Source organism: Dasypus novemcinctus, chromosome 18 (genome assembly GCF_030445035.2).
Source record: "Dasypus novemcinctus isolate mDasNov1 chromosome 18, mDasNov1.1.hap2, whole genome shotgun sequence".
NCBI lineage: Eukaryota > Metazoa > Chordata > Mammalia > Cingulata > Dasypodidae > Dasypus > Dasypus novemcinctus.
Window position 1 is genome coordinate 67,810,641 of NC_080690.1, and position 23,940 is coordinate 67,834,580.

The window sequence follows — 23,940 nt, forward strand, 5'->3', positions numbered from 1 at the left end:
TGCGCACGGCAGCACTGCGCATGGGCCAGCTCACCACGTGGGCCAGGAGGCCCTGGGTTTGAACCCTGGACCTCCCACATGGTAGGTGGAAGCTCCATCAGTTGAGCCACGTCCTCTTCCCCTGATCAGCTATTGCTGAAAAACAAATACATGGCCCCAAAACTCAGGGGCTTGGAACCACCACCATCTTTGTATTACGTCTCACAGCGCCTGTGGGGCGGGAAGTCAGCAAGGGCTCCGCGGGCCGGTTCTGCCCTGGGATTTCTCTCCTCGTTCACCGCGGGCCTGGGACTGGGGTAATGAAGGCCTGGGTCGGGGCGGGTGACGCAGGCATCCCTCTGCAGTCACTCGGTCTCAGGGCTTCCTCTGGTGTTCTGTCCTCTTGGACTGGTGTGGTTTCCTCCCAGCTCGGCTGCCTCCAGGACGCTGGCCTGTTGATTTGATGGCTCAGGGCTGTAGCTCCAGCATTCCCTCAAACAGGGTGCAAGCGGACTCCCCTTTTCTGGCTTGCCTCGGCAGTCAAGCTGGGCCACTTCTGCCCCATTCTCTTGGTCAGAATGGTCACCGAAGCCAGTCCCGTTTCAAGGGAAAGGGACATAGATTCCGTTGTGCAAGAAAATAAAACAGACTTAAGATGGGGATGCAGAGCAAGTTTATTGAGCTCCAGTTGCATTAATGTAGGAGTAGCGCCAAAAGGCTGAGTCAGGGGAGCAAATTCTTTGGTCGCTGGAGACAAAGGGAAGGGGACGACAGGTACGTGAGCTGTGTGAACTGCGGGATCAGGGGAGCGTGGTCAGGGCGTCGCAGTTCGTTAATTAGCAACCAGAATGTTGCTGGAAGGATGTGGCCATTTGGTGAAGATCAGCAGATTTTGGTGGTGTCAGCTTGAACTCTTTGTTACAGTTCTTCCTCCCACACTGGCAGGGTTTTTTTAATCAGCACTGCAAAGGATTATTGGTATGTCAGCCTATTTCAGTTTACCTCCAGTTCTTCTTTATTATAATTCCCTGGATAAATGGAAGCCTAAGCAAATCAAGATGGTTGGTAAAATCATTGATCATTCCAACTTTTGAACTCCCACCCATCGAGCAGAGGAGTGTCAAAGATGCATTAAGGAAGCCATGTGGCTCAGCAGTTGAGCTCCGGGTCCTAGGTTCAATCCCGGGCCCTAGTACCCAAAAAAGCAAAGACACATTGGAATTGAAGCTGCTGCTTCCTTAATCCTGACAGAAGTAACCTTTCTTACTAATTTAGTAAAGTTTCCCTCTCCTTAGTTTTTTTTCCTTTTTCTTTTTCTTTTTTTTTTAGGTACTGGGGCCAGGGATTAAACCTGGGACCTTGTGTGTGGGAAGCCAGTGCTCAACTACAGAGCCACGTCGGCGCCTCTGAGTTGGTGTTTTCGCTTGTTTGCTTGTTGTTTTGTTGTTTTTGTTTTTAGGTGGCACCAGGAACCAAACCCAGAACCTCCCATGTGGGAAGCAGGTTCTCAACCGCTTGAAGCACATCTGCTCCCCAATTTCCTTAGTTTTTAATCTCCATCCCCTTTATGTGTATTAATAGAAACTTATCTCACCTTAGGCATAGTAATAAGACTATTAGATGATCTAACCCCAAGATCTGGGTTAGGTCCTATTTTTGTCTTTCATGTTAGAACTAGAATAAACTGGTTTTGGCCACTAGGACATGCGCAGTTAAGAAAAACTAGACCTAAAATTAACCTTCGCTTCATTATAATAGTAAAAATCATGCCCACAGCCGCTATTACACCACTTTCTTACATGACATATGACCAAGAATATTTTGAAACAGCACCTGCCTCCTCTCCCACGTAATCTCACTCCATCTACCTCATTATAGAAACCAGCCCCTCATAAAAACCACATAAAAATCAGCACAGCTTTCAGCTCAGGGAGACATCTGAAGCAACTTCTGTCCTCCAGGCTCTGCTGGGCGGGCCCTAGCTAATAATTTCTTTTCTATAAACCCTGGTGACACTGTATGGACATCATGCTCCTTGGGCAAGGACTCACTTGAGCAATGTCAGAAAGGACCCAATGCCACAGAACTACTGCGCAATTAGAAATGGTTTAAATGATAACATTAGGTTAAATAGGTAAATTCTTCCAAAACATATATTTTTAAAAGTCACATTGCAAGAAGAGCATGTAGGATGAAGATATTGTGACAACTATCTTTGCAAAATGCAAACAGCTACAGGAGAATTTACTTGATTCCCCCTTGTTGTCTCATGAAGTTATTTTCTCGGTGGGTATCATTTCACCTTGGGAATATGTAGAACTAAATATAGAAACATTTAAAAGACTCGGCCCCCTGGAATGAATATTTTGGGTTAAGAAATTTGTACGTATATAGCTTTTCATATACTGGAAAGTTTTGAGAGTTCCCAGGTGAGATCTGTAATTCTTATTTGAAGTGTATATTTGAATTTAGATTTGTGAGTTCAGATTACAACCTTACCAATATAATGTACAGACATTGGAATATTTGGGAGAACTTTCTGTGTCTATATACCTTTAATTTGTTAGATCAACAAGAAAATCTTAACTACTCAGAAGGTTTGCCAGCCAGCCAGATTGAAGAATTTAAGAAGTAAATCTAATATATGTAATTGTATAAAAGTAGGTGATAAGATTGATAGATCATAGGTCCTGATAGACGTAGTGGTGCTGGCATTGGGGTACTAGGGGCTGAGCTTGAAAGATGGGAGATGGTGGTTGAAAATCACAATAACGCTACTATCTTGCACTCATGATGAACCAGTCACTCAAGATAGATACTTATGAGCTGAGAATAGGCATTATTATCCCCATTTCAAAGATGTGGAAGCCAAGGCTAAGGTCAAGAAGCTTGTCCAAGTTCAAAGTGCTGACCAGTACTCCAAATGATTTTTTGGGTCATACTGTCTTCCAACCAAAACTCCTGAGAAACCCTGAATAAGACCCTTTTAAATACAGTAATTTAGAGACTAACCAGTACTCATCGCCTGTGCATGTCCATTAAAAAATATACACAATAGGGAAGCGGCTGTGGCTTAATCAGTTGGGCTCTGTCTACCATACAGGAGGCCCTCGGTTCATGTCCTGGGGCCTCCGTGTGAAGGCAGGCTTGCTCGCATGCTACAGAGCGCCACCCAGCCTGCAAGTGCCGCGGAGAGCCAACTCAGCAGGGTGACGCAACAAAAAAGGGAAACAAGCAAAAAAACACAGAAGAGTGCACAGCGAATGGACGTAGAGAGCAGACAGCAAGCAAGCCGCAAGGGGGGAGGGAAATTTTTTAAAAATTAAAAAAAAAAATATATATATATATGCAAGAATAAAAGTTCAGTCTTTAAAATGCTGTCCCATGGCTGCCGGGTGTGGTTGCTCCTTGTTGGCTGGTCTGGGCTTCCGCCCAGCATGGTGGCCTCAGTGCCACTTATCTAGCAGCTCAGGGCTCCAGCTCAAGGGAAGCATCAGTTAAAAGTGTAATGAGAGGGAAGCAGATTTGACTCCAACTGATAGGGCGTCTGCCTACCAAATGGGAGGTCCAGGGTTCAAACCCCAGGGCCTCCAGACCCATGTGGTGAGCTGGCCATGCTCAGTGCTGATGTGTGCAAGAAGTGCCATACCACGCAAGGGTGTCCCCCACATAGGGGACCCCCACACTCAAGGAGTGTGTCCCCTAAGGAGAGCTGCCCTGCATGAAAAAAGTGCAGCCTTCCCAGGAGTGGTGCCGCACACACAGAGAGCTGTCATAGCAAGATGATACAACAAAAAGAAACACAGATTCCCAGTGCTGCTGACAAAGAATACAAGTGGGCACAGAAGAACACACAGCGAATGGACACAGAGAGCCATACAATGGGGGAAGGGGAAGAGAAATAAATCTTAAAAAAAAAAAGTGTAATGAGAGAAAGTACAAGACAAATCTGTTTGGTGGAAGGCATCCTTTATTATGGAATAAGTGAGGTCTAGTTACCGTGGGTGGCAGATTGAATTTTCCAAAAGGGGGAAAATATCATGTGTGCATGCATGTGTATGTATATATGCACATGTGTATATAGCTATTTATAATACCTATATATATATTTTTGTAATCTCCCATATTCCCCACTCCACATGCTCTTTTTTTATTTAAGATTTATTTATTTATTTCCCCCCTTCCCCTCCTCCTGCCCTGCTGTTTTTTTGCTGTCTGTGTTGTCTTCTCTTCTCATTTTCTTTCCTCTAGGATTCACCAGGATTCGATCCTAGAGACCTCTGATATGGAAAGAGGTTCCCTGTCAATTGCGCCATCTCAGTTCCTGGTCTCTGCTGTGCCTCACCTTGACTCTCCCCTTGTCTCTATTTTGATGTGTCATCATCTTGCTGCGTGACTCAGTTGCACGAGGCACTGGCTCACCAAGCAGGTACTTGTGTGTGCACTGGCTGGCTGCACGGGCACACTTTCTCTTCTTTTTCACTAGGAGGCCCCAGGGATCGAACCCAGGTCCTCCCATATCAGGTGGAAGCTCTATCACTTGAGACACATCCACTTCCCCACCCTGTATACTCTTTGCCTGTGATGTTGTCAGTCCTACGTGGAGAATGAGAGTGTACAGTCCCTCCTCTTGAATCTGAGAGGATCTGTGAGTATGGCGAAAGAAGTACTGCTTGACTTTTCAAGACTAGGTTATAAAAGACGATACAGCTTCCACCTGGCTCTCTCACTTGGGACAAATGCCTGGGAGCCCTGAGGTGACAATTAGAAGTTTAGCTACTCTGAAGCCTTTAGGCTGGAGAGACCACACAGAGATAGAGAGAAATGCTCAAGGAGCCCCAGCTGTGCCAGCCCCCAATTCTTTAAACCTTCCCAGCATGTAAGTGAGTCACACATGACTTCTCCAGGAGGCACCAGGATCTGAACCTGGGGACCTCCCATGTGGCAGGCAGGAGCTCATTTGTTTGAGCCATATTTGCTTCCTTAGGTTATCTTTTTTCCCCTTTTTTTTAGTTGTCCTTTTTTTTTTGGCCTAGGTTATCTTAATGCACTGGAAATGTTTTGGGTGCCTGACTTGACCTCAGAATTATCAAGCCTTTCTGAGGACAGAAAACACTACCCAGCAGCAAGAAACTTTTCCTTATACTCTAGGTTTGTTTATTTTTTAAAAATTTACTTGTTTATTTCTCCCTGCCCTGTCCCCCTTGGTTGTTTGAGCTCTCTGTCTGTTCTCTTTGTCTCCTTGTCTTCTTTTTGGAGACACCAGAAACTGAACCCAGAACTTTCCATCTGGGAGGGAGGCACCCTATCACTTGGACCACATCCACTCCCTGCTTGTTGTGTCTCTTATTGTGTCTCGTTGCATCATCTTGTTGCATCAGCTCGCTGCGCCAGCCTGTTGCGTCAGCTTGCTCTCTTGTTCATTTTCTTTAGGAGGCACCGGGACCCTAACCCAGGCCCTCCCATGTGGTAGGTGGGCACCCAACTGCTTGAACCACATCTAGGTTTTTTTTTTTTTTTTTAAAGATTTATTTATTTATTTAATTCCCCCCTCCCCTGGTTGTCTGTTCTTGGTGTCTATTTGCTGCGTCTTGTTTCTTTGTCCGCTTCTGTTGTCGTCAGCGGCACGGGAAGTGTGGGCGGCGCCATTCCTGGGCAGGCTGCTCTTTCCTTTCACGCTGGGCGGCTTTCCTCACGGGCGCACTCCTTGCGCGTGGGGCTCCCCCACGCGGGGGACACCCTTGCGTGGCACGGCACTCCTTGCGCGCATCAGCACTGCGCATGGCCAGCTCCGCAAGGGTCAAGGAGGCCCGGGGTTTGAACCGCGGACCTCCCATATGGTAGACGGACGCCCTAACCACTGGGCCAAAGTCCGTTTCCCACATCTAGGTTTTGACAACCTTACTAAAAAGGTCAACCAAAAGAGGCCATGGTTCAAATTTCACTAATTCTTTCAAGTGCTAAGGAGTGACTTTTGGTTTCCCTAGAGCTTGGTCCCAAAGAAATCAATAAAGCACTACACAACTCTTCCTTTCTGTATTAGTTACCTATTGCTGTGAACAAATAGCTACAAAGTCAACAGCTTAAAACAACACCCATTTACTCTCTCACAGTTTCTGTGGTCAGGAGTCTAGCAAGGGGTAGCTGGGTCTTCTGCTCAGGGTCTCACAGGCTGAAATCACAGTTCTTGGCTGGGCTGCCACTCTCCCCTGGAGCTCAGTGTCCTCTTCCAAGTGCATTCAGGTTGTTGGCAGAATTCAGTTCCTTGGAGTTGTAGAACCAAAGTCCCAGTTTTCTTGTTGGCTGAGGGTTTTTCTCAGCTCCTCCTAGAGAGCGCCCTCAGGTCCTAGCTGTGTGCTCTCTCACAACATGGTAGTTTACTAGTTCAAAAGGCAAGCGGATGTGGCTCAAGTGATTGGGCTCCCGTCTACCATATAGGAGGTCCAGGGTTCAATTCCTGGGGACTCCTGGTAAAGGCAAGCTGGCCTGTGCGGCACACTGGTCCAAGTGAAGAGCTGGCCTGCATGAAGAGCTGAAACAGCAAGATGATGCAACAAAAAGAGTCAGAGGAGATATATAAGAGATGCAGCAGACTGGGGAGCTGAGGTGGCACAAGAGACTGAGCGCCCCTCTCCTACTCTGGAAAGTCCCAGGATTTGTTCCTGGTGCCTCCTAAAGAGAAGACAAGCAGACACAGTAGAACACATGGTGAATGTACCCAGGGAGCAGAGAGCGAGCACAAAGCAATGAAGGCGGCCCGGGAACAATAAATAAATAAATCTTTAAAAAAAAAAAAAGGACGTGAGCCCAACATCAATCTGGCTGTAGACAATGAAGCTGCTTTTTTAATCCTTACATCAATCCCTTGATTTTAAGGATAAATTGTTTAAAAACCAATTAACTACATAATCTACTCTTTTTTATAAAGTAGTCTTAGTGCCTTTTTTTTCTTCCAATGCAGTGGCAACGTGGTTTCCATTTGGCAGATGTGGTGGACTTAATTGTACTCCTCAGTTTGGCCTTGGTCCACGTTCTGGGGTGTGTGGACTGATAGTAAATACGATATTTTCAGGATGTTACTTTAGGTTGGGTTTTTTTTTTTTTTTAAGTGCAGCCTGCCCAAGAATGGCGCCGCACACGGAAAGCTGACACAAGACGACGCAATAAAAAGAAACACAGATTCCTGGTGCCGCTGGTAAGGATAGAAGTGGTCACAGAAGAACACCCAGCAAATGGACACAGAGAACAGACAACTGTGGGGGGGGGATAAGGGGAGAGAAATAAAATAAATAAAAAGAAATGCCATAGGCAATACAAAGAAGTAAAATGTATTCAAATTGGAAAGGAAGAGGTAAAACTATCCCTATTTGCAGATGACATAATCCCCTATATAAAACATTCCCAATAATCTACAAGAAAGCTCCTAGAGCTAATGAATGAATTCGGCAAAGTAGTGGGGAGAGAAAGAGTATCAGGGAGAAAGAGAAAGAAATATTAGCAAGAAAGAGGAAAGTGTTGGGAGAGTTGAGGGAGGAGGAAAGGTTATCTATCCTGGGTAACAACCCCAAAACTTAGTAGCTTAAACCAACAACAATCATTTAGTTTGTTCACAAATCAGCACTTGGGCAGAGTTTGCTGGGGAGAGCTTGTCTCATAGCTCACTCACATAGCTAGGAAGGGTTGGCCATTTGTTGAAACTGTCGGCCAGGTAAAGGGTCAGAAGCCCTGGTTTCTGTCTATGTAGACATCTCCCTGGGATGTTCTGGCCCTCATTGGGTAGTGGATGTAGCTCAGTGGTTAAGCACTTGCTTCCATGTATGAGGTCCCGGGTTCAATCCACAATACCAAATGAAAAAAAAAAGAAAATATAGGGGATTCCCATATACCTCACCCCCTCCGCCCTACACTTTTCCCCATTAACAACATCTTTCGGGAAACAGACTTTGGCCCAGTGGTTAGGGCGTCCGTCTACCACATGGTGGGTCCGCGGTTCAAGCCCCGGGCCTCCTTGACCCGTGTGGAGCTGGCCCATGCGCAGTGCTGATGCATGCAAGGAGTGCCGTGCTACACAGGGGTGTCCCCCGCGTAGGGGAGCCCCACGCGCAAGGAGTGCACCCATAAGGAGAGCAGCCCAGCGCGAAGGAGGGAGCAGCCTGCCGAGGAATGGCGCCGCCCACACTTCCTGTGCCGCTGACAACAACAGAAGCGGACAAAGAAACAAGACGCAGCAAAAAGACACAGGAAACAGACAACTGGGGGAGGGGAGGGGAATTAAATAAATAAAAATAAATCTTTAAAACAAACAAACAAAAAAAAAAAAAACATCTTTCGAGTGTGGTACATTTGTTACAATTGCTGAACACATTGAAGCGTTGCTACTAACCATGGTCTATAGTTTACACTATGGTTTACACTTTGCAGTGCATAATTTTATAGGTTTTGACAAAATGTATAACGACCTCGTATCCATCATTGCAATGTCATGCAGAACAATTCCAAAGTTCCCATAATTCCCCATGTTACCCCTGTTCTTCCCTCTTCCTTACCTCAGAACCTCTGGTGATCACTGCCTTTATATCATTATTACAAGTTTTTCCATTACTAGAATTATAATGTCTACTTTAGTCCATAGTTGAGTTCCCCTTATGTTTGTTCATTCCTCAATCTTGAGGATTTGGGAATGGTGATGCCCCCTCTGCTTCTGACTGAGAGGGGGCCATGTTTCTTTTCTTTGCCTTATTTCAAAGGGCAAGGTGCATAGGAGATGTTGTACTGCCCTCCAAGATGGCCCCCAAGTGACCCTAGCCCTGGCCCTGTGTAGTCCCCTGACACGATGAATAGGCGGACCAGTGTGACCAACAGGAATTTGCAAAAGTGACTGTGTGACTCCCAAGGCTGAGTCATAAAAGGCATTGCTGTTTCCACCTTGCTCTCTTGGATCTCTGGGTCTGGAGGAAGCCTGCCGCCATGTTGTGCTGTGCGTGAAGCAGGCCCTACGAGGCGCTACATGATTCCCCATCTGCTTCATCTTGGATTTCAACTCTTACCACTCCATCGCTCTGCTCCAGGCATCCTTCCTTCTCACAGTTTCTCAGTGATGCCAGTCCACTCGTTTCAGGGCCTTTGCACTGGAATGCTTCATCTCCCAGCAATTCACATGGGTTGCCCCTTCAGTTCTTTCAGAACTCTGCTTAATGTCACCTTCTCCGATAAGCACTCCCTGATCACCTCGCTCTCCCTAGCCCAGGAGTTCTAAACAAGGGGTCCAGTGAGCTTGAACTGAAAGTCAAAAAAACATTATTCTTGTGGGGATGTGTTGATGTGAGTGTGGTATATTTATTAAATAACACACAGTACAGTGTGGACTTCGTAAGAGGTCTGTGGTTTTCACCTAACTGGTAAAGAGGTCTGTGGGAAAAAAAAGGTTAAGAACCCCTGCCCTAGCCCCATATCCTGCTGTACTATATTTTTCTTCAAAGCGTTTATGGTTGCCTGTTTTGCATTTTCTTTTTGTTTTGGTCCTCCTCAAAAGGATTTAAGCTCCATGAAGCGGGACTTTGTCTATTTCATTCACCACTCTATATCACAACTCCGCCAGCGCTGGGATCGCAGTAGGCTCTCGCTCTGTATTTGCTGAAGCGAAGAACCTCGTAAATGACCACGTGGATATATCCCCGTGGGGCCATCCACGGAGCCCTTCTTTGCCAGGATTGGCTGGAGTCTCCGTCACGTGACTGACTGGCAGTTGCGGCCCCCCCTTTTTTTAAAATGAGTACCATTTTAAAATGCAACTTTAATTGACATAATTAAAATGGGCAGTGTCGGTGCGTTCATCCCAGTTTCATCTAGGGTTCCACCAGGTGCACAGCAACAACATTTGGGGACCTTCGTTCAGCAGGCACAGGTGCTCCCCGCATCCTTCCCTTCCTCCGGCTTCGGGTAGCGGAGGCCGCTCGGAGGCAGGCGTGGTCCCACCGGTCCCAGGCTCGGCGGGCGGGAAAGGGCCGCGGGTCGGGTACTGCGCAGGCGCGGTCCTCCGGCGCAGGCGCAGACGCTGCCGGGGCGCGCAGCCGGCTGGCTGTTAGCGGCGCGTGGGTGCCGGGGTCGTTCGGCTGGCGGGATCCGGGCGGCGGCAGCGCGAGCCGGCGCCATGGTGGAGAAGGAGGAGGCTGGCGGCGGCATCAGCGAGGAGGAGGCGGCGCAGTATGACCGGCAGATTCGCCTTTGGGGATTGGAGGCCCAGAAACGGTCGGGACCGGCGCGGCCTGAGTTGCCGAGAGCGGGAGGGGGCGGGGAGCGGGTGGTCTGGTCGGAGGCGGTCGCCGCCCTGAGGAAGCGGGAAGGGCTCTTTTGAAGAGAAGTGGCGGGAACTGTGTGTCCGGGGATGTTAGCCATGCTCCTGAGAGGAGTGGAAGGATCGATTGGGATGTTTCTGGAAGGTATGGGAAGCGGACACGTCTCAGGGTGGTGGGAGGCCCATTCCGAGAGATTGGACGTTTATGAGTCGGGTGTGGAGCGACCCTCAGGGATCAGGAGAATTCAAATGGAAGGACTCGCACGCCCGAAAGGGGTGGTGGCATTTAGGTCGGGGGTGGGCTAAAATGAGCCGGGGATGCGGGGAAAGGAAGATAGGTGGGAGGAGCGGTTCGTTCATTCATTCATAGGTAAATGAGAGCCTGGTTTTTGCTGGTCGCTGAGAACTGGTGAACTGAACGGACAATAACTTGCACGCTTGTGGGTCCCAAGGGTGGGCCAGTCTGAAAGAAAGTGGGTTTTGGGGGGGCAAGTTATACTAAATGGAATTCTTGAGAGGCTTAGAGACTCGAGGGGAGCTGGAGGTACCTCAAGAGGCCGCTCGTGTCTAGGTATGGGGGTGTGTCCGGGAGGAACCTGAGACTAGTAAGGTTGAGCATACCTTGGAGAGAGGGGAAGAGAGATCTCTGAAAGTGGTGACTGAGTCAAAGAGTTGCGGAGCGCCTACGCAGGCCCCAGTCTAGCCACTGAATGTGTGGATCAGTGACCTAAATAGATTTCTTGCCCACAGGGAGCTTATCTTCCGATGGGGGTGTTGTGCTGAAAATAAAATAGACTAAAAAAAGGTGCAGAGCAGGTTTATTGAGCTAAAGTTTCATCAACGCAGAAGCAGCACCAAAAGAGGTTTCTTTCTGCTCAAAAGGTTGAGTTGGGGGAGCAGCTTATATGGCTGCTTGAGACAAAGGGAAGGTGTGGGGGAATGGGGAGCAATGACGGCGATGGGCACCTGAGCTATGTGAACCGTGGGGTGGGTTGGGGGGGATGTAGACAATCCGGGCAGGGTGTCCCAGTTCATAAATTAGCAACCAGAATGCTGGTGTAAGATTGCAGCCATCCTGTAAGATAAGCAGACTTTGCTGGTGTCAGCCTAATTTCTTTGTTTCAGTTTTTCCTTCTGGGTAGGGGAGGGGTCTTTATCAGCACCACAAAGGACTATTGGTATGCCACCTTTCTTAAGTTAACCTCTGTTTCTTCTTTATAAATTCCCTGGGTAAAATGGAAGCCCAAGCAAATCAGGATGGTTAGTAAAATCATTTATCATTCCGATTGCACATTCCCTCTTTTTTGGTGGAGGGAGTCTGGTGACTCCCTGAAGACCAAGTATGACTAGTTTGGGGCTCTGTAGACTGACACTCTAAAGCTCCAGGGGACTGGAGGAAGGGTTTGGTGACTTTGAGGTGCTGTGCATCGAAGCTGGTGATGGTGTGGATGAAAACAGGTCTAAGGAGAAGGATAATGATTAGCGCGATCAGCGGCGAGACTAGGGAATACAACCAAGAGCTGTTAGGCAGAAATCCCTTAATTGATTCCTGTATGTCTCTTGGTTGCTGGTTTATGCTGTGAAGCCAGCCATTTGGCTTCTTTGAAGATTTCCTGGATGTTGGTCTTGACTTGTCTGGTGGTGTTGATCCAAGTACAGCAGGATGTGTTGGCAACAGCACAGGTGCCTCATTCTTCTGGCACAGGTAATCTAAAGCTATCTGTTGTCCATTTTTATGACTGTGAAGTCTTGAGCTACGGCTTCAAAGATGGCTCTGAGGTTTCAGATGACATGTGCTTGGTATCCAAAACCTATCCAGGGAGCTAAAAGTCCAAGTCTGAGACCTAGTCAAGCAAGAATTAAATTGATAGCCCTTTTATTTAATATGGGAGAAGTAGTTATAAGTGTGGAAGCTGAGGTCTATTACAGCGTCCATTGTGCACTGTCCACTGGACTCTGGGTCAGTGAGAAGACAAGGAGATGCTAGGGGCCCTAGAGTGGTATTGCATAGGAAAGTGACACCTGAGGAGAGCCAAGAGAAGTCTCTTTGGTCCACAAGGGAATAAGCAAAAGAATAGCATAGGGGTCTTTTTAGACTATGGGGGTAGGGAAGATAATGTTTGCTATAATCTAGATAAGGGCAGTGGAGTTAACTGCAGCAAAGAGAAGATAACAGAGTTAACAAGGGCCAGTCAGGGTGTTCTTGCTCTCAGGGGAAAACTGTGCATTAGTTAAAAAAAGAGACAAAAGAAATTTTAGGTGTACTCAGCCCATGTCTGGGGTCTTGGGAGAGCTGTCTGCATCAGATGCCAGCTGCTTCTGGACCCTACAGAATCCCAGGGTCAGGTCTCTGATGCGTTCATGGTGCCATAGGTGAATCCAGGAGTTAATTCCTCAGAGCTTTGTGGCAGTGGGGGTGGTAAGGAGGATTTGAAAGTGTCCTTTCCTCCGGGGCTCAAGCCTGTGTTTCCGAAGATGCCGTTTCTAATACACCTAATGTCCTGGTTGCACAGGCAGTGGAAAGTTGGGGAGATCTGCATCTTGACAAACTACAGGGTCTGCTAACGCATTTCCTTGGGCTTCTGAATCAGCCTTGCTACCGCCTTGGGGAGCAAAAGACTTCGGAGAAATTCACTTACCCAAAGCTTGTTTTTGATGGGCTGGCCAGAGAATGTAAGGAAACCTCTGTGTTTACAGAGCATGCCAAAGTCGTGGGCTACTCCAAAGGCATTGCGGCTGTCATTGTAAATGGTAACTGTTTGCTTTACCTTTGCCAGGCAGCAGGCCAGCGTATCCCCTGCAAGCTCGGCCAGTTGAGCTGAGGAGAAATTCTCAGGGAGGGGACCAAGTTCAGCAATTTCAGAAGAGGGTGTTATTCCATGTCCTGCAACTAGATGTCCCTTTTCATTAGGATAGTAGGATCCATATGTAAACCAGACATGGATTATTTCAGAGGGGTGTCACTGAAATCTGGTCTTGGATTGAGACCTGAGTCTAGAAGGGTGATGCAGTTATGGGGCTCAGGGTCATCTTTGGCTAGTGAGTCGGGGAGGAAAGTGGCAGGGTTGAGATTCTTAAGGTACTTGATTGAAATGTTTGGGTTGCTTATCGGAGGTTTCTAGGTGTGCCAGGTGGCTTGCAGAGAAATGCTGAGTATGATGGCTGTTTACCAGTCTCCATAGTATGAGGCACAGAAATTGTGAGAGCTGAGTCTAGGGTTATTTCAGAGACTCCCTGAGGCAAAGTCGCAATGGCAGTGACTGCTCATGGGCGGGAAGGCCTTGAGTTACTGCATTATGGCCAATGGGGCGATAATGATCAGCTTGTCTTTAGGTTAGTACCCTGCATGCATTCCCTCATTTTATTTTTTTTAAATGCTGCTGCAATTTGGGGAAGAAAGAACTGGAAGCGTTGGGGGAGAAAACGGAAAGTTATACATGCTACAGTCCACCCTGCTCCACAACTCTTCAAATCTTTCCACCACCTTCTGCAAAAGACCCTGAGGGTGGAACCGGGGGTTTTATAAATGGTGGTGCTGTGATAGAAGGCCGTAGCTACTATATAAACAAGACAAGCAATTATAGGAGTTCCTGGCCTCTGGGAATTGCCACCTGGAAGGGCAGTTCTTAAAGATAAGGGAAGGACATTCCAGGGGAGACCAGAGATGTCCAATGCCGGATGCCGGCACGTATCTGTACCTCTTAACAGTCTGATTGATGGTGGGTTGTTGCTGCGGTGGCAGCCCAATCAAGGAAGACATTATTAGAATATATAGAAGAAGCCCTGTGAATCTGGAAAAGAAACCTAAGGGCTCAAGCACAAATGTTTAGTAGGTGCCTGGAGGGGGAGGTTTCCTCTGGTGAGTAATATACTAGTGGAACTTTTCCTTGTAGGCCCTATAACATTTGCTTAGAGTGGGCAAAATCTGGGCTCACGCCGACATAAGGCAAAAGGAGCAGGCCTTAACGCCAACTGTTTTACCACCAGTGGCCGTTTGTCCATGGCCAGCCACAGGGCTGCTTCGTTTTTGTTTTGTTTTTTAAAGATTTATTTATTTATTTACTTATTTATGTTTTTGTTGCGTCATCTTGTGTCAGCTCTCCCTGTGTGGGGTGCCATTCTTGGGCATGCTGCACTTTCTTTCGCGCTGGGCGGCTCTCCTTACGGGGCGCACTCCTTGCACGTGGGGCTCCCCTATGTGGGGGTCACCCCTGCGTGGCACGGCACTCCTTGCGCGCATCAGCACTGCATGAGGGCCAGCTTTACACGGGTCAAGGAGGCCTGGGATTTGAACTGCGAACCTCCCATGTGGTAGGCAGATGCCCTATCCATTGGGCCAAGTCCGCTTCCCAGGGCTGCTGCTTTTGAAGCTGGCTAACTTTTAAGTTTGGGTTCCAGGTGTCACACAGGTACTTTAAAAATTCTAAGGAGCTCTTAGGTTATACACAAAGAGTAAAGCATCTCAGGATTTAGAAATAACGATTAGAGCTCAGAGCCCAGGGATAAATGTGACTGCTTTAAGAATTTATAATCTAGGTCTTACTTTCCTTAAAGCTGTTTTTAGAGATTATTAATTACAACCAATAGTAGAAGTTTTGTTTCATTTCACATTTTTACCTTTACTAAAATGTTAATCAATGGTTATTGTAATTTAGCAGTACAGGAAAAATTATTTTCTTAATTATTTCATGAAAACTTAAAATTTTTAATGGCGTCAATATTATCTTCCCTCTACCATCACCTTAATAAGCAGATTGAGGTGGTGTCTGCCAGGTTTTTTTGTTACAAAATTACTTTTTGTTATCAATATTAATTCAGATTTCTACTTAATAATGACTTCTGGAATTAGGCATTTATTAAAATTGAAATACTTCAGTTTAGAAAATGCTTTTACAAATTTTCCATAATTATCCATAATTACATAGACTAGTCATTTTGCCTTAAGAAATTAACTTTCACAAGCCCTCTACAACTTTTTTTTTTTAAAGATTCATTTCATTTATTTATTTCTCCCCACCTCCCTCTTTTTCACTTGGTGTGTCTATTTGTCTTCCTTGCTTCTTTAGGAGGCACTGGGAACCACACCCAGGACCTCTGATGTGGGAGGGAGGTGCCTAATTGCTTGAGCTACCTCACCTCCCTTCTTTGTTGCGTCTCTCGTCCTGTTTTTCATTCCTGCATTTCTTGTTTTATCATCTTGTTGCATCACCTAGCAGCGCCTGCCTGACGCATCAGCTCACTGTCTTCTTTAGGAGGCACCAGGAACCTCTGCTTCCTGCTTTGTTGTCTCTCTCATCCTTTTTTTCGTTCCTACATCTCTTCTTGTGTCATCTTGTTGCATCAGCTAGCAGTGCCTGCCCATTTCACCAGCTTGCTGTCTTCTTTAGGAGGCACTGGGATCCGATCCAGTGACCTCCCATGGGTTAGGTGGGAGCCCAGTCGCCTGAGGTACATCTGCTTACCCCTCTACAACTTTCTATATTTATTCTGGTTTTATTCTACTTATTCCTGCCCTCATGAAAACCATTCGTTTTATCTTAGGTCAAAAACATACTCCTCTAAATAAGCTTATCAAATTTTAGTTAGCATTGACTATGAATTCACTTCCACAGACTTTTTTTTACTTCTTTCTATATTCAATTAAGTCCCTTTTTACATCCCTTATTCTTTTTTGTAAAAACTAGTCATTTAGTTTTAGGACAGATATATATGTATTTTCCTTTTATTTAATTTTATTAAACACAAACACAATTTCCATTATTTTAAAGATCTACAATAGTACTATATTAACTTATTTCATTAGTATCTGTATAAAACCTATGGAGATTACACTCCAGTTGAATATAATTGAAACATGTAATTGTTTAATTTGTTTCAGTCATAATTTGAAAGCTTTTAAGAAATTTTTTCATTTTGTTTTAGGTTTTTTTGTTTTTTAGGAGGTATGGGGTATCGAACCCTGGATCTCGTATGTGGGAAGCAGGCGCTCAACCACTTGAGCCACATCCGCTTCCCTATGTGAATTTTTATTTTTTCAGTTTTTACTTTTTTGAATTTTTAAATTCTTGGCATATTTTGTCTTTACAGTTTTTTTTTTTAAATTAATTTATTTCTCTCCCCTTCCCCCCCACCCCAGTTGTCTGTTCTCTGTGTCCATTTTGCTGCGTGTTCTTCTTTTGTCTTCTTCTGTTTTTGCCTGTGGCATGGGAATCTGTGTCTCTTTCTGTTGTGTCATCTTGCTGCATCAGCTCTCCGTGTGTGTGGCACCATTCCTGGGCGGGCTGAACTTTCTTTCACGCTGGGCGGCTCTCCTTGCTCGTGGGGCTCCCCTATGCGGGGGACACCCCTGCATGGCAGGGCACTCCTCTCGTGCGTCAGCACCGCGCGTGGGCCAGCTCCACACAGGTCAAGGAGGCCCGGGGTTTGAACCACGGACCTCCCATGTGGTAGACGGACGCCCTATCCACTGGGCCAAGTCCACTTCCCTGTCTTTACAGTTTTATAAATCTTTTGTAATTAGGTTTATATACAAATTTAATTTATATAAAACTTGAAGAGGTTTTTTTCCTCTTAAACAAGTTACTTTTATTTATGAGGACATAAATAACAAGTAATCAAAATATTTATTTTAGATTATACTCTATTTTCATTATAAGATTCTTAGATTATGTACCTTTTTTGTATTGAAAGGTACCTTAGCTTTGCTTTTCTGAATAGTTTTGTTTATCTAAATTTTGCGTGCTGTCCTGTGAATTAATTGGCAAAGATTTGAGTATGTAGGCTTATAAATCTGAATGATAAGATTTAATTCTTTACAAGGCTCACTGAATCTTCATTAGGATTTGGGAAATCTTATTGTTACAGAAGGGGAGTTAAACTAAGTTAGAACCCGAGGGAGAAGACAGAAGATTTTAAAGAGCACCAGAAGCTCAGCTTCTCCAATTCCTGAAACTCCAGGAGTATTAATTTATCTTTAAACAATTTGAATAGAGCTCTCCTAAGAATTTTTGTTATTTTTTAAAAAGATTTATTTATTTATTTCTCCCCCCTCCCTCCATTGTCTGCTGTCTGTGACCATTCGCTTTGTATTCTGTATCTGCTAGTATTCTCTCCTTAGGTGTCTCTGGGAACTGATCCTGAGACCTTCCGGAGTAGGAGAGAGGCGACCATTCTCTTGTGCCACCTCAGCTCCCTGGTTTTTGCTAAGTCTCTCATTGTCTCTCCTCTGTCTCTTTTTGTTGCGTCATCTTGCTGTGTCAGCTCTCTGCATTGGCCAGCACTCCTGTGTGGGGTGGCATTCCTGCATGGGGCGGCACCCGGTGCGGACCAGCTTGCCTTCACCAGGAGGCCCTGGATATTGAACCCTGGACCTCCTGTATGGTAGATGGGAGCCCAATTGCTTAAGCCACATCTGCTTCCCTATTTTTATTTTTGGGATACTGGGGCTGAGGATTGAACCTGAGACCTCATTTGTGGGAAGCCAGCACTCAACCACTGAGCTTTACTGGCTCCCCCTGCTCGCCCTATATTTTTGATGTAGCATTTATGCAATCTAAAGCTTCTTAAAACAATAGCAGCAACAAAAGAAACATGGCCACAACAGACAATGAGTATATTTCTGCAGTGCTGTGCATAAATGTATTGTTTTATTTAAAATTTTGCATGTTTATGACTCGTCATCCCAAAGAAAATAAAAAGTTCCTTGGTGGTGTCACCCAAACCTGAATCCTGGTATCTACCATAGTATCTTATCAATAAACTGTACTCTAAATAAATAAATAAATAAGGGGGCGCAGAGCAAGTTTATTGAGCTAAAGTTGCATTAATGCAGGAGCAGCACCAAAAGAGGTTTCTACTCAAAAGTTTTAGTTATATGGCTGCTTGAGACAAAGGGAAGGTGTGGGGGAATGGGGAGGAGTGAGGACAACGGGTATGTGAGTTATGTGAACTACTACAAGGGTGGGGTGGGGGAATGTGGACAGTCTGGGCAAAGTATAGTTAGCAACCAGAATGCTGGTGTAATGTTGTGGCCATCTGGTAAGATTAGCAGATTTTGCTTGTGTCAGCCTGATTTCTTTTTCACAGTTCTTTCCTCTAAGCAGGGGCACCGGTCTTTATCAGCACTGTAAAAGATCATTGGTATACTAGCCTGCTTCATTTAACCCAGGAACTTGTTCATTGGAAGCAGGTGCTCAACCATTGAGCTACATCTGCTCCCCAATGAGAATTGTTTTCTTTGCTTGTTTGTTTTTGGGAGGTACCAGGGATGGAATCTTGGACCTCAAACGTGGGAAGGAGGCGTTCAGCCACTTGAGCTACATCTACTTCCCTTCTGTTTCTTCTTTATAATTCCCTGGATGAAATGGAAGCTCAAGTAAATCAGGATATTTAGTAAAATCATTTATCATTACAATTTCACAGTGAAGACAGTAAACACATATAATGTCAGGTAGGGAGGAAAAATAAAGCAGGTCAAGGGGATCAGTAAAGGAAGGTGAGATGGGTGAGCTCTTTTGATAGGGTGATCAGGGAAGACCTCTGAAGAAGTAATGTTGAACCTCAGACCTGAATGAAGGGAGAGAAAGAGCCCTGTGGCCAGCTGGACGAAGAACCTTCCTGGTATAGAGAACAGCATGTGCAAAGCCCCAGAGGTCATAGCATGCTTAGCAAAATAGAGAACAATGCGGTAGGAACTGAGTAAGGGAGGAGTAACTTTTTTCTTTTCTTTCTTTTTTCTTTTTTTTCTCTTTATTTGAGGAGTAGCTTTTAATTCTAAGTATGCTGGGAAACTGTTGGAGAGGTTTTGAGCTCGGGCAGGAACTTGATCTGATTTGTGTTTTAGAAGGATCACTTGCTGGGTGGAGAGCAAGTTTAACGTGGGCAGAAATGGAAATAAGGATTCCAGGTAGGAGACTGCAGCAGTAATCCGTGTGAAACACAATGGGTGGCTTGGAACTCTAGAGGAGGAAGCGAATGCATATCAATATATTTTGAAGGCAGAGGGGACAGAATTTGCTGAAGGATTTGATATGGGGACAATGAGAGGCAAAAGTCCAGGAAAACGCTAGGGTTTTTGGCTTGAATAGGTGGAAGGGTGAAATTACTATTCACTGGGTTGAAGAAAACTGTAGGTTTGATGGGGTGAGGGAAGAATCAGGAATTCTCTCTTGGACTTACATTTTAGGTGTTAAATGTCTAAGTGGAAAATGTGAAATGTGTCAGTGGTTGTGTTCAGAGGTGAGGTCGAGATAATGGGGTATATACGATCTGGGTGGGTATTCAATATAAAATTAATTGAGCTAAGGGGTTGGAAGTGTGGACAGGTGAGGAGATTTTATTTTGAGAACTTCCAGAATTTATGTGTGTGTGTGTGTGTGTTGGGAGTCACCTCAGGCTCACATAAGTTGGGGCTGGGAGAAGGGAGGGGGCACTAGAAAGCATTGGTCTGAGATTTGAGGGCACCTGAAATAAAAGTTTGGGAATTAAATGATGAGAGTGGACCTGAAGATGGGGTTGATTGATTTTCAGGACTGCTATCTTCTGAAATGAATGGCAAGATTTATGTGAACTGGGGAAAATTTTGAGAGGTTAGGATTGTGGTGGTAAGAGCTCCTATAAGATTGGGAGGGGATTTTAAATATACCAGAAGTTGGCTGGGGGCTGGCAGCAGCAGGTGGTTTTGTTTGTGGTGGGGCAAAGTTTGTAAGGATTGAATTGGAATGTAGTGAGGAAACTGTTGGGCAAAAATGATTTACCTGAGGTATAATGAAGAGTGGATGGGGAACTCCTGAGAGAGAGTTGTCCTAAGGGGCAAGTCAGAGTCAGGGTGTGGAATTTCTGGGAGGTAGGAGTTATTTAGAGGGAGTGGAGATAGATCAAGTTCAGTGGAGAACCTAGAAAGATTTCCTGAGGGTCCTGTGTGGTGAGAGGGTTTATCTTTAATTTGTAATCTCTATTTTTGTAGACAGTCTTACAGAGTTTATCAAAATGCTCTCATGTCCTTTTTTTTCAACTGAGTCTCATAGCAGCTCTCTGGATTAGGAATGGCAGTGATTTACTTCCTGTATAGATGAGGAAATGGAGGCTGGACAAAGTGAATTGACTTGCCTGTAAGGGGGACTACAGGTGGGATGGGAGGACTCTGGGGACTGGGCTTCCTTTGTGAAATGGAAGACCTGGGAATCAGCAGACTGCAGCCTAGTCATAGTTTAAGCTCTGACTCTGTGTGATGATCTTGGACCAAGCTGGTTGGAGAGCTGGAAGGAAGAGTAATAATAAAAATGACCTTCAAGGCGGCAGACTTGGCCCAATGGTTAGGGCGTCTGTCTACCACATGGGAGGTCCGCGGTTCAAACCCCGGGCCTCCTTGACCCGTGTGCAGCTGGCCCATGCGCAGTGCTGATGCGCACAAGGGGTGCCCTGCCATGCAGGGGTGTCCCCCGTGTAGGGGAGCCCCATACGCAGGGAGTGCGCCCCGTAAGGAGAGTGGCCCAGCGCAAAAGAAGGTGCAGCCTGCCCAGGAATGGCGCCGCATACACGGAGAGCTGACACAACAAGATGATGCAACGAAAAGAAACACAGATTCCCGTGCTGCTGACGACAACAGAAGTGGACAAAGAAGACACAGCAAGTAGACACAGAGAACAGACAACCCGGGGTGGGGGGGTGGAATCTTTAAAAAACAAAAAACAAAAATGGCCTTCAAGGGACTTAAATAGTTGTGAGGTAAAAAATTGGGTGTTTAAAATTTTTTAAGTTAGTTGCCAACATTTGAAAATCTAGAGAACTGGCCAAATTTGGGACAACTGGAGCATCAGAAAAATAAATTACTTTATTTGAAAATATTGAATATCTTAATATCTGTAAGTCCAAGGTATTATTACAACAAAAGAAAAATAAATTAACTTTTCTTCTCTGTGACTACATGCCAACTCCTTACTCTGAAAATTGTTAATTAAAAGGAACAAATTAAGCATTTACTCTGTTCTTTTAGTAGCTACAGTGTATTCACATTAAATGAGGGAATGATCTTTTCTGCTAGTTAACGTAAAAAATAAATTATAGAATTTGAAAATCTCTCCTTTTCACCTCCTAATGAAATAATTGATTCTGACAAAGATAGTCATTGGATACTAAAACCATCATGTGAAAATTTGTTGGGAACTTGATATTCATTCACACAGTAACAAAATACTAGCCCATAGATTCCTTACTAATTGTGAAGAGGGAAGCAGCAAAGGAATTTGGTGGCCATCACTTCAGCAAGTGATCAGATTTAAGATCACTAGTGGGACAGTGTTATATCATGTGACTTCTGAGTGGTGAAGTAAGAACTTCATTGCATTATCTATGAAGTTTTCTTCCCAAAAATGTTTTTACCCTAATCATGCTTTCTAGGAGCAGAGGAACAAATTAAGGAATACCGTTTTGGTAACAGTAAGGTACCCAGAATGCAGGGCATTCTATAAGACAATGCCCCGTTTCTCTTCCAAAAGTCAGTGTCATAGCAAAAAACAAGTGAAAAGACTGTTAGAGATTAAAAGAGAAGAAAGAGACAAAGCCGAGTGCAGTGTGTGACCCTTGACTGGATCCTGGTTCCAAACAAAAAAAGACTTCTTAAAAAAAAATCTTTTAGGGAAGTGAACTTGGCCCAATGGATAGGGCTTCCACCTACCACGTGGGAGGTCCACGGTTCAAACCCGGGGCCTCCTTGACCCGTGTGGAGCTGGCCCATCGCAGTGCTGATGCGCGCAAGGAGTGCCCTGCCACACAGGGGGATGTCCCCCGCGTTGGGGAGCCCACCGTGCAAAGAGTGCGCCCTGTAAGGAGAGCCACCCAGTGCAAAAGAAAGTGCAGCCTGCCCAAGAATGGCGCTGCACACACGAAGAGCTGACACAACAAGATGGCGCAACAAAAACACAGATTCCCGGTGCCACTGGTAAGGATAGAAGCAGTCACAGAACACACAGCGAATGGACACAGAGAGCAGACAACTGGGGGTGGGGGGGAGAAATAAATAAAAAATCTTAAAAAAAAATCTTTTAGACAATAAAGGAATTTGGAATATTCCATCTTATGATATTTGGAAATTATTTTCTAGATTTGATAATAGTTTGACTGTGAAGGAAAATGTCCTATTTGGAGATGCATGCTAAAGGTGTAAAGTGTTGTGGTGTATCTAAGTATATAGGTAAAGCAAATGTGGCAAAAGGTTAGCGATTCTTTTCAACTTTTCTGTATGTTTGAAATTTTTTGTAATGGTGTTAGAGACAAGTTGTAGAGATTTCACATGAAGTTTCTGTTTTCTGGCTTCTCTTGAAAAATATAAAGGTCTACAATTGGTTGGAGCTAAATACCTCTTTTACAGAGGACACATGTTTTCTAGTTTGCCACATTCTCAGCATCAGTTGTTTAGCTTCAGTTGTTAATGTAATTGGCTGGCCCCTGTAAGCTAGTGAGTTGTATCTTTTGCTGTGGTGTAGATCCCAGATCCCATTTATGGATGAGCTTCAGGGAAGGGAGCCAACTTTCCTGAGGTCACACCAGGTAAATAGAAAACTGGTACTTGACTCTAAATCTCCCACTTTGTGATCATTGCCATTTCTATCGACACAGCTCATTTTTCATAATAGGTGCTTATTTATTCAAGCAAATCAACAAAGATGAGTGTTTGGAGCAGTTCATGTTCTTGGAATATATGCTCCAGCTGTCCCCCTCCCCATTTAATATTAAAATGTAAATTTTATCCACAGTACTAACTAGTTAGATGCTTTTGGCTTGAAGTATCAGAAAATCCAATTAAAAGTGGCTTAAACAGTAAGGACAAATATCTCACACGACAGGAAACCCAATGACAAGATAAGTTCAGGATCATTTCTTTCAGGGACATAGGTTCCATCCTCATTTTTGCTCTGCCATCTTTATGCTCCAACCATTTTTTGCACTTTTTATCACAACAAAGGCATGTGTCATTTTTCTTCTTGCACTCAACAGTAACTTTTCCCAGGTTTAAATGAGGAAGGCAGGGTGACTAGAAAGAGGGAAGTAGATTATAAGCTCCATGAGAGAAAGTACTTTATAAAAGCCCAATAATTAAGATAGGGGTTTTGACTGGTCTCTTAATTTTCACTGCTTCAGACTTTCAGATAATTGTTGAGTGAATGAAATGATGATACAGTGTAGAGAACTAGGAAGTCAGGAAATCTGGGTTCAGTTTCCAGTTCTTCTAAGTAGCTCTGTGACTTTGGGTGAATTACACAGTTTCGTGGCTTTACATTTCACACTTGCTTTGAAGAGTGAGTGTGAGTAAATCTTTAAGGACTCGAAATTTCAATCCCAAAATTTGTATTTTACAAAAAAGGAACTACAAAACCTTCAGTCTATTTTAAAATACTCATTACCCAATACTGCTGCTGTTCAGAAGAGTTTAGTTGATTCTATCGGCATGTATTTGTCATGTAAGTGACTGAGCATTTACTGTGTACCAGAGGCCAATCCTGGTTGTTGCATTTAAGTACCAATTTATTGTAGTGGTTAATAACAGGTGCTTTGAAGTTAGACCTCAGCTTGAATTCCAGTTCCAGAACTTCTTAGTTGTATAAGCTTAGATACATTCTCTTTTTCTTTTCTTTTTTTTTTTTAAGATTTTTAAATTTTATTTTATTAAC

At 44.8% G+C, this 23,940-nt stretch overlaps 1 protein-coding gene across 5 annotated transcripts in view; it reads left to right on the forward strand.

Moving 5' to 3' along the window:
• Positions 1-23,940, forward strand: part of SAE1 (SUMO1 activating enzyme subunit 1) — a 151,029-nt gene that overhangs the window by 25,113 nt on the left and 101,976 nt on the right. For 3 of the 5 annotated variants that reach the window (XR_011646384.1, XM_071209351.1, XM_004477439.4), the window contains exon 1: positions 10,027-10,227. The exons of the other annotated variants lie outside the window; for them this stretch is intronic. Coding sequence is in view for 1 of the 3 variants with exons in the window: in XM_004477439.4 (XP_004477496.1) it covers positions 10,130-10,227 (98 nt within the window). In the remaining 2 variants the exon portion in view is untranslated. Of the gene's footprint in view, positions 1-10,026; positions 10,228-23,940 lie in introns of those variants that run through there. 5 annotated transcript variants of the gene reach the window in all.